General features: G+C 43.2%; 1 protein-coding gene across 1 annotated transcript; it reads right to left on the bottom strand.

The window, feature by feature from the left end:
- Positions 1 to 126: 126 nt before the first annotated feature.
- Positions 127 to 2,044, bottom strand: LOC123999006 (mitochondrial import inner membrane translocase subunit Tim13). Its single transcript, XM_046304317.1, has 3 exons — positions 1,798 to 2,044; positions 1,323 to 1,391; positions 127 to 1,142 (listed from the first exon to the last, which is right to left on the bottom strand). The coding sequence occupies exons 1-3, from the start codon at positions 1,915 to 1,917 to the stop codon at positions 1,044 to 1,046; spliced, it is 288 nt and encodes a 95-aa protein (XP_046160273.1). The 5' UTR covers positions 1,918 to 2,044; the 3' UTR covers positions 127 to 1,043.
- Positions 2,045 to 11,394: the final 9,350 nt, after the last annotated feature.

Genomic DNA, 11,394 nt, shown 5'->3' with positions numbered 1-11,394 from the left:
AATTATGTGCACAGCTATAGCAGATTCTTGTCAGGAAGTTTTGCATGAAAGCATCTTTACGTGGCTAAATCTACATAGCTTCTAGAAGCTGTTCAGGCACTACATGAAAAATGATAGCCACTCTGGTTCCTCAAGCAACAGAACATTTATTCATTTTCAAAGGACAAAAACAGCAATTTGACAAAATTTAATCTGGATTTATTCATTTCTGACAAGTGAAAAAGGCCATTCCAGTCACTCACAAACACCTCAGTCCTCTGAGCAGCACCCACCGATCAGGATTCACAGGCCATTTCTTTTTACTTCTCTACACAAGTCAAAGGGCTGAATGAAGTGGAGCTGTTCCCAGAAATCTGACAAACCAAGCACACAAAGCCAGCTGGGTTCAACACAAAGTCTGCACCACAGCAGACCTTGTTAAAACAGACCCACTACTGTGGTGGGCAGATAGAGTGACAACTGGAACGAAAGTCTTGACAATACTGTTTTGTTCTCAACACGTATTCTGATATAGGATTCTTTAGCTTGGCCGGGTTCACAGTTATGAAAACAAAAACTTGTTCCTCAATTCTTCCCCATGAGAGAAACTAGGTTTACAGATGAAAGTGGTGGTAAAATAAACCTTACCTAACCTCTTCAGGGAACTGTTTCACCCACACAAACACATATCCATAGCCTGTGACAAACTGAAGAATGGGTACCTGGCACTGAATTTAAGGGGACGGTTACAGAGAGTAGACTAGTTTAGAGTGATTGAAAAGTGACGTAATTGCAGAAAATCTTTTTTCATGAAAATTAATTAAGGAGTCTTGTAATAAAAATAAACATTATAGAAGATATCCATTTGTTAAACTATCCTTTAGTGAAAGGAGAATGTCCACAAGTATGGCTGCTGTTCACAAGGTCGGCAAACCAAACCTGTATGTGAGGTGTTGTCACAGAAGTTGGTGTGGCATCGTGCCAGCCTCAGCCACTACCGTTAACACCTTCCCTGCCATATGTTTGGGCTTTGCTAAGGTGTGGCTGACAGAGTAGGATCATGTTCATATACGAGCCCTTTCCCTCTGTAGTCTGGAATTGTAGGCACGGGACACAGTATTCCATGCATCCATATATCGATCCATGCACATAGCGATGCATTTCTGCAATAAACAAAAATATCAGTCAGCATTACCACTGCATAATATTTGCATTTTATGATGTCTAACATACCTCAAAAACATGTCTCAAATGACAAGTCACTGACTCAAATTAGGGGTCACAAATCAACCACTTCACATCCATATCCTGTCATAATAATCTGCAAACAAATACTGGCATACCTGTTCAGAGTTATCCAACGTGCCTCCTGGTTTGCCTATGCATTTCTTGAAGCATTTGTCTGTCATCCTCTACAACAAAGGAGAAAGATAAGATTTAACCCATCATCACTCACCTCAGCCTCAGGCTCCACGACCTGACAGGCAATTTAATCTAACGTTACATTGAGAGTAGGCCTGGCCTACAGACCAAATATGCCGTTTGTAGTTAACTATATGCATGTAATAAAATATTTACATGGCTTGCTAACAAACAGCGAGCATTCATTCATTCATTCGACAGGCTAAGGTAGCTAGTTAGCTAACTAACGTTAGCAAGCTTGTAGCTATAAGGCCTATTGTATTCGTAGCTTACTAACTAGTTGTAAGGTGGTAGTAACTTATTGCTTTCACATCAGCTTTTTCAACTTGCTACGCAACAATTAGTTAACCAGTCAACTAGCTGTCCGGTGTCTAGTTACCTAGTATAGCAAATTACCTGCAAGAGCTCTTGCGCATTAGCCACCGCAATCTGGACCTTCACTTGCTCCATGATTGTCCCGGTGTCCATTTTACCGGACCCAGCACCTGATGAAAAGTCGGAACCAAATCCGTCCATAACTAATTGTGATAGCTAATATTAAAACTTTAAGAAATTAAACTGTAGCTACCTAACTACACGTGTAGCTCTTGCAACCACTTCGACAAGTTGCCCTTCAAACAAGATAATTCGATCACGTGACTTCCTGTAATTGTGATTCCAACATGGGAGATGTAGTTTTCAGTTTCCTAGCCAGTTCAAGGGCCTGTTCACAGACAGGGTTTAGATTAATCCAGGAGTAGGAATTAATGTGTACAGTCGTGGCAAAAAAAAATGAGAATGAAAATGAATATTTGTGTCACAAAGTCTGCTGCCTCAGTGTCTTTAGATATTTTTGTCAGATGTTACTATGGAATAATGAAGCATAATTACAGGCATTTCATAAGTGTCAAAGGCTTTTAATGACAATTACAAGAAGTTGATGCAAAAAGTAAATATTTGCAGTGTTGATCCTTTTTCAAGACCTCTGCAATCCACCCTGGCATGCTGTCAATTAACGTCTGGGCCACATCCTGACTGATAGCAGTGCATTCTTGCTTAATCAATGCTTGGAGTTTGTCAGAATTTGTGGGGTTTGTGTGTCCACCCGCCTCTTGAGGATTGACCACAAGTTCTCAATGGGATTAAGGTCTGGGGAGCTTTCTGGCCATGGACCCAAAATATCAATGTTTTGTTCCCCAAGCCACTTAGTTATCACCTTTTTCTTATGGCATGGTGCTCCATCATTCTGGAAAAGGCATTGTTCGTCACCAAACTGTTCCTGGATGGTTGCTCTCAGAGGATGTGTTGGTACCATTCTTTATTCATGGCTGTGTTCTTTGGCAAAATTATGAGTGAGCCCACTTCCTTGGCTGAGAAGCAACCCCACACATGAATGGTCTCAGGATGCTTTACTGTTGACATGGCACAGGACTGATGGTAGCGCTCACCTCGTCTTCTCTGGACAAGCCTTTTTCCGGATGCCCCAAACAATCGGAAAGGGGATTCATCAAAGAAAATGACGTTACCCCAGTCCTAAGAAGTCTTTTGCAGAATATCAGTCTGTCCCTGATGTTTTTCCTGTAGAGAAGTGGCTTCTTTTCTGCACTTCTTGACACCAGGCCATCCTACAAAATGATTTTCCTCACTGTGCGTGCAGATGCACTCACACCTGCCTACTGCCATTCCTGAGCAAGCTCTGTACTGGTGGTGCACCGATCCCGCAACTGAATCAACTTTAGGAGACGGTCGTGGCACTTGCTGGACTTTCTTGGGCACCCTAAAGCCTTCTTCACAACAATTGAACCGCTCTCCTTGAAGTTCTTGATGATCCGATAAATGGCTGATTTAGGTGCAATCTTAATGGCAGCAATATCCATGTCTGTAAAGCTCTTTTTTGTGCAAAGCAATGATGACGGCAAGTGTTTCCTTGCAGGTAACCATGGTTGACAGTGGAAGAACAATGATTCCAAGCACCACCCTCCTTTTGAAGCTTCCAGTCTGTTATTCGTACTCAATCAGCATGACAGAGTGATCTCCAGCCTTGTCCTCGTCAACACTCACACCTGTGTTAATGAGAGAATCCCTGACATGATGTCAGCTGGTCCTTTTGTGGCAGGGCTGAAAAGCAGTGGAATTTTGGGGGGATTCAAATCAAATAAAATTTATTTATATAGCCCTTCGTACATCAGCTGATATCTCAAAGTGCTGTACAGAAACCCAGCCTAAAACCCAAAACAGCAAGCAATGCAGGTGTAGAAGCACGGTGGCTAGGAAAAACTCCCTAGAAAGGCCAAAACCTAGGAAGAAACCTAGAGAGGAACCAGGCTATGTGGGGTGGCCAGTCCTCTTCTGGCTGTGCCGGGTGGAGATTATAACAGAACATGGCCAAGATGTTCAAATGTTCATAAATGACCAGCATGGTCCAATAATAATAAGGCAGAACAGTTGACACTGAAGCAGCAGCACGGCCAGGTGGACTGGGGACAGCAAGGAGTCATCATGTCAGGTAGTCCTGAGGCATGTTCCTAGGGCTCAGGTCCTCCGAGAGAGAGAAAGAAAGAGAGAAAGAGAGAATTAGAGAGAGCACACTTAAATTCATACAGGACACCGAATAGGACAGGAGAAGTACTCCAGATATAACAAACTACTGCAGCATAAATACTGGAGGCTGAGACAGGAGGGGTCAGGAGACACTGTGGCCCCATCCGAGGACACCCCTGGACAGGGCCAAACAGGAAGGATATAACCCCACCCACTTTGCCAAAGCACAGCCCCCACACCACTAGAGGGATATCTTCAACCACCAACTTACCATCCTGAGACAAGGCTGAGTATAGCCCACAAAGATCTCCGCCACGGCACAACCAAGGAGGGGGCGCCAACCCAGACAGGATGATCACATCAGTGACTCAATCCACTCAGATGGCGCACCCCTCCCAGGGACGGTATGAGAGAGCCCCAGTAAGCCAGTGACTCAGCCCCTGTAATTTTTATATTTTTATTTTACCTTTATTTTACTAAAATTCTTATTTTCAATGACGGCCTAGGAACAGTGGGTTAACTGCCTGTTCAGGGGCAGAACGACAGATTTGTACCTTGTCAGCTCGGGGATTCGAACTTGCAACCTTTCGGTTACTAGTCCAACGCTCTAACCACTAGGCTAACCTGCCACCCCAATAATAGGGTTAGAGTAATAGGGTTAGAGGCAGAGAATCCCAGTGGAAAGAGGGGAACCGGCCAGGCAGAGACAGCAAGGGCGGTTCGTTGCTCCAGAGCCTTTCCGTTCACCTTCCCACTCCTGGGCCAGACTACACTCAATCATATGACCCACTGAAGAGATGAGTCTTCAGTAAAGACTTAAAGGTTGAGACCGGGTTTGCGTCTCTGGCATGGGTAGGCAGACCGTTCCATAAAAATGGAGCTCTATAGGAGAAAGCCCTGCCTCCAGCCGTTTGCTTAGAAATTTTAGGGACATTTAGGAGGCCTACGTCTTGTGACCGTAGCGTACGTGTAGGTAAGTAATATGATCTAATTTTTGGGTTCTAGTCAGGATTCTATCAGCCGTATTTAGCACTAAACTGAAGTTTATTTAGTGCTTTATCCGGGTGACAAAAGCATGGATTAATTTTTCTGCATAGTCTTTGGACATAAAGTTTCTGATTTTTGCAATGTTACGTGATGGAAAAAAGCTGTCCTTGAAATGGTCTTGATATGTTCTTCAAAAGAGAGATCAGGGTCCAGAGTAATGCCGAGGTCCTTCACAGTTTTATTTGAGACGACTGTACAACCATTAAGATGAACTGTCAGAGTCAACAGAAGAGCTCTTTGTTTCTTGGGACCTAGAACTGTTGTTTTGTCCGAGTTTAAAAAGTAGAAAGTTTGCAGCCATCCACTTCCTTATGTCTGAAACACATGCTTCTAGCGAGGGCAATTTTGGGGCTTCACCATGTTTCATTGAAATGTACAGCTGTGTGTCATCCGCATAGCAGTGAAAGTTAACATTATGTTTTCGAATGACATCCCCAAGAGGTAAAATATATAGTGAAAACAATAGTGGTCCTAAAACGTAACCTTGAGGAACACTGAAATTTACAGTTGATTTGTCAGAGGACAAACCACTCACAGAGACAAACTGATATCTTTCCAACAGATAAGATCTAAACCAGGCCAGAACTTGTCCATGTAGACCAATTTGGGTTTCCAATCTCTCCTAAAGAATGTGGTGATCGATGGTATCAAAAGCAGCACTAAGGTCTAGGAGCACGAGGACAGATGCAGAGCCTCGGTCTGATGTCATTAAAAGGTCATTTACCACCTTCACAAGTGCAGTCTCAGTGCTATGATGGGGTCTAAAACCAGACTGAAGCATTTTGTATACATTGTTTGTCTTCAGAAAGGCAGTGAGTTGCTGCGCAACAGCCTTTTCTAAAAGTTCCTAGAGGAATGGAAGATTCGATACAGGCTGATAGTTTTTTATATTTTCTGGGTCAAGGTTTGGCTTTTTCAAGAGAGGCTTTATTACTACCACTTTTAGTGAGTTTGGTATACATCAGGTGGATAGAGAGCCGTTTATTATGTTCAACATAGGAGGGCCAAGCACAGGAAGCAGCTCTTTCAGTAGTTTAGCTGGAATAGGGTCCAGTATGCAGCTTGAAGGTTTAGAGGCCATGATTATTTTCATCATTGTGTCACCTCTTTAAGGAATACCTAGGATAGGATAAAGTAATCCTTCTCACCCCCCCCCCCCTTAAAAATATTTAGATGCACTATTGTAAAGTGGCTGTTCCACTGGATGTCATAAGGTGAATGCACCAATTTGTAAGTCGCTCTGGATAAGAGCGTCTGCTAAATGACTTATATGTAAATGTAAATGTAATGTCAAGAGATATAGTACTAAAACACTTGAGTCTCTCTTGATCCTAGGTCCTGGCAGAGTTGTGCAGACTCAGGACAACTGAGCTTTGAAGGAATATGCAGATTTAAAGAGGAGTCCGTAATTTGCTTTCTAATAATCATGATCTTTTCCTCAAAGAAGTTCATGAATTTATCACTGCTAAAGTGAAAGCCATCCTCTCTTGGGGAATGCTGCTTTTTAGTTAGCTTTGCGACAGTATCAAAAAGGAATTTCGGATTGTTCTTATTTTCCTCAATGAAGTTAGAAAAATAGAGCAGCAGTAAGGGCTCTTCGGTACTGCACGGTACAGTCTTTCCAAGCTAGTCAGAAGACTTCCAGTTTGGTGTGGCGCCATTTCCGTTCCAATTTTCTGGAAGCTTGCTTCAGAGCTCGGGTATTTTCTGTGCACCAGGAGCTAGTTTCTCATGAGAAATGTTTTTAGTTTTTAGGGGTGCGGAGATCTTTGTGGGCTATACTCAGCCTTGTCTCAGGATGGTAAGTTGGTGGTTGAAGATATCCCTCTAGTGGTGTGGGGGCTGTGCTTTGGCAAAGTGGGTGGGGTTATATCCTTCCTGTTTGGCCCTGTCCGGGGGGTGTCCTCGGATGGGGCCACAGTGTCTCCTGACCCCTCCTGTCTCAGCCTCCAGTATTTATGCTGCAGTAGTTTATGTGTCAGGGGGCTAGGGTCAGTTTGTTATATCTGGAGTACCTCTCCTGTCCTATTCGGTGTCCTGTGTGTCTAAGTGTGTGTTCTCTAATTCTCTCCTTCTCGCTTTCTTTCTCTCTCTCGGAGGACCTGAGCCCTAGGACCATGCCCCAGGACTACCTGACATGATGACTCCTTGCTGTCCCCAGTCCACCTGGCCATGCTGCTGCTCCAGTTTCAACTGTTCTGCCTTACTATTATTGGACCATGCTGGTCATTTATGAACATTTGAACATCTTGGCCATGTTCTGTTATAATCTCCACCCGGCACAGCCAGAAGAGGACTGGGCACCCCACATAGCCTGGTTCCTCTCTAGGTTTCTTGCTAGGTTTTGGCCTTTCTATGGAGTTTTTCCTAGCCACCGTGCTTCTACACCTGCATTGCTTGCTGTTTGGGGTTTTAAGCTGGGTTTCTGTACAGCACTTTGAGATATCAGCTGTTGTACGAAGGGCTATATAAATAAATTTGATTTGATTTGATTTGAACTGCATCTAGGGTATTGCGCAAGGTTAAATTGAGTTCCTCAGTTAGGTGGTTAACTGATTTTTGTCGTCTGGCGTCCTTGGGTAGACAGAGGGAATCTGGAAGGACATCAAGGAATCTTTGTGTTGTCTTTGAATTTATAACACGCCGTTTGATGTTCCTTGGTTGGGGTCTGAGCAGATTATTTGTTGCAATTGCAAACGTAATAAAAATGGTGGTCCGATAGTCCAGGATTATGAGGAAAAACATTAAGATCCACAACATTTATTCCATGGGACAAAACTTGGTCCAGAGTATGACTGTGACAGTGAGTGTGTCCAGAGATATGTTGGACAAAACCCACTGATGATGGCTCCGAAAGCCTTTTGGAGTGAGTCTGTGGTCTTTTCCATGTGAATATTAAAGTCACCAAAGAATATTATCTGCTATGACTACAAGGTCCGATAGGAATTCAGGGAACTCAATGAGGAATGCTGTATATGGCCCAGGAGGCCTGTAAACAGTAGCTATAAAAAGTGATTGAGTAGGCTGCATAGATTTCATGACTAGAAGCTCAAAAGAAGAAAACGTCTTTTTTTTTGTAAATTTAAATTTGCTATCGTAAATGTTAGCAACACCTCCGCCTTTGCGGGATACACGGGGGATATGGTCACTAGTGTAGCCAGAAGGTGAGGCCTCATTTAACACAGTAAATTAATCAGGCTTAAGCCATGTTTCAGTCAGGCCAATCACATCAAGATTATGATCAGTGATTAGTTCATTGACAATAATTGCCTTTGAAGTAAGGGATCTAACATTAAGTTGCCCTATTTTGAGATGTGAGGTATCATGATCTCTTTCAATAATGACAGGAATGGACAAGGTCTTTATCCTAGTGAGATTGCTAAGGCGAACACCGCCATGTTTAGTTTTTCCCAACCTAGGTAGAGGCACAGACACGGTCTCAATGGTGATAGCTGAGCTGACTACACTGGCTGTGCTAGTGGCAGACTCCACTATGCTGGCAGGCTGGCCTGCACCCAATTTCATTGTGGAGCTAGAGGAGTTAGAGCCCTGTCTATGTTGGTAGATAAGATGAGAGCACCCCTCCAGCTAGGATGGAGTCCGTCACTCCTCAGCAGGTCAGGCTTGGTCCTGTTTGTGGGTGAGTCCCAGAAAGAGGGCCAATTATCTACAAATTCTATCTTTTGGGAGGGGCAGAAAACAGTTTTCAACCAGCGATTGAGTTGTGAGACTCTGCTGTAGAGCTCATCACTCCCCCTAACTGGGAGGGGGCCAGAGACAATTACTCGATGCCGACACATCTTTCTAGCTGATTTACACGCAGAAGCCATGTTGCGCTTGGTGATCTCTGACTGTTTCATCCTAACATCGTTGGTGCCGACGTGGATAATAATATCTCTATACTCTCTACACTCACCAGTTTTAGCTTTAGCCAGCACCATCTTCAGATTAGCCTTAACGTCGGTAGCCCTGCCCCCTGGTAAACAGTGTATGATCGCTGGATGATTAGTTTTAAGTCTAATACTGCGGGTAATGGAGTCGCCAATGACTAGAGTTTTCAATTTGTCAGAGCTAATGGTGGGAAGCTTCGGCATCTCAGACCCCGTAACGGGAGGAGTAGAGACAAGAGAAGGCTCGGCCTCTGACTCCGACTCGCTGCTTAATGGGGAAAACCGGTTGAAAGTTTCTGTCGGCTGAATGAGCGACACCGGTTGAGCATTCCTACAGCATTTCCTTCCAGAAACCGTGAGAAAGTTGTCCGGCTGCGGGGACTGTGTCAGGGGATTTATACTACTATCTGTACTTACTGGTGGCACAGACGCTGTTTCATCCTTTCCTACACTGAAATTACCCTTGCCTAATGATTGCGTCTAAAGCTGGGCTCGAAGCCCAGCTATCCTCGCCGTAAGGCGTCGTTCTCCTGTATATTATGAGAACAGCGACTGCAATTAGAAGGCATCATGTTAATGTTACTACTTAGCTTCGTCTGTTGGAGGTCCTGACGAACCATTAATTCAGTTCAGTTGCATGGCAAAGAGGGACTTTGCAATTAATTGCAATTCATCTGATCACTCTTCATAACATTCCAGAGTATATGCAAATTGCCATCATACAAACTGAGGCAGCAGGCTTTGCGAAAATTAATATTTGTTGTCATTCTCAAAACTTTTGGCCATGACTGTACTAGTTAAACTATGACATCTAAGTAACTTTTACATTTTCTTTAGTTAGTCGGAGACTATGGAGTCCTGGGATTCGGTCTAAACACTTAAAAGACATACCCTCGTCCACTTACCCTCCTCGCCTTATGCCCTTGGGGAATACCCGCCGCCATCTTGGCGGGTGGTCCAAATGATTAGCTAAGCAAGGGAAGTTTGCAACGTAAGGCCCTCGTTTTTAGTCGGCTTTGCGAGTGTACAGACGTCATCAGAAGTGTCCACTTAATTTGAGGGCTGAGGGGATAGGGTGTGTCTAAGTTTTTGGACAGCAAGTCCTGGAGTAAGGTAAGTAAGGCTAAATGAGAACACCTGTGTTAACACTTCTTGGCACACCGATCCCTTTAGCGGAATAATTTTCGTCAACATCTGCTGAATTGCAGAGCGCCGAATTCATTACTACAAATATTGCACAAGTGCAATATAGCAAAACACAGCGTAGCTTGTTGTTAATCCACCTGGCATGTCAGATTTCAAAAAAGTAAACCAAGCCTTTATGTAAGGACATCTCTCTCAGCAGACAAAACATTACAAACAGCTAGCAGCAAAGTAGATTGATCACGAAAGTCAGAAAAGCAATAAAATTAATCGCTTACCTTTGATGATCTTCGGATGTTTGCACTCACAAGATTCCCAGTTACACAGTAAATGTTCCTTTTGTTCCATAAAGATTATTTTAAAATCCAAAAACCTCCATTTGGTTGGCGCGTTATGTTCAGAAATCCACAGGCTCGAGCAGTCACGACGGGGCAGACGAAAATTCCAAATAGTATCCGTAAAGTTCGTAGAAACATGTCAAACATTTTTTATAATCAATCCTCAGGTTGTTTTTTCATTAAATAATCAATAATATTTCAACAGGACCAAAGCTTTTTCAATAGGAGAGAGAGAAAATGTATGCTCCAAGCTGCTCGCACATGCAAAACTCTGCTGGCACCCAGCCATCCACTGACACGATTTGATCTTTCTCGCTAATTTTTCAGAATAAAAGGCTGAAACTATGTCTAAAGACTGTTCAGACCATGCGGAAGCCATAGGAAAAGGAATATGGTTGATATCCCTTTAAATGGAGGGAAGGCATGCAATGGAACAGGGAGCTTTCAAAAAAATTGCCTGCAAAATCAGTTCTGTTATACTCACAGGCAATATTTTGACAGTTTTGGAAACTTTAGAGCGTTTTCTATCCTCATCTGACAATTACATGCATATTCTAGATTCTGAGCCTGAGAAATAGGCAGTTTCATTTGGGTACGTTTTTCATCCAAACATCAAAATACTGACCCCTACACTCAAGAGGTTTTAAGCCTGATTAGGTTAAGTATGAGCAAATGCTGTTGGTCTAATGGTGCTCATAAAAACCCGAAATGGAATAGAAAACACCATTACTGGTGTGAATCTTGAGACAAAGACAATGGCAGAGGCTAAAATAATGTGTGAGTCAAACCATCAAGTTATTGAAAGTAAAAACAACACTACTGATACTGAGCAAAAGAAAGAGTGGTTGGTCTTCAAGTGAGATATCTTCATTATTATCAGTATTTTACATTTCTCTTTCATATTTGTGACGTCACTTATATTGAATGATATCTGCCTTTATAGACTCTGTGGAAGAACCTTAAACTGGCTTTAAAAAGAGAATGCCGAGATCAGAAGGGAGCGATTTACTACTGGTGGTGGACAAGACTGATGAATTGAGTGACTTGCTGTCTGT

This window comes from Oncorhynchus gorbuscha, linkage group LG02 (genome assembly GCF_021184085.1).
Source record: "Oncorhynchus gorbuscha isolate QuinsamMale2020 ecotype Even-year linkage group LG02, OgorEven_v1.0, whole genome shotgun sequence".
NCBI lineage: Eukaryota > Metazoa > Chordata > Actinopteri > Salmoniformes > Salmonidae > Oncorhynchus > Oncorhynchus gorbuscha.
The sequence above is the reverse complement of the archived record's forward strand: the minus strand, read 5'-3'. Positions and strand labels throughout refer to the sequence as shown.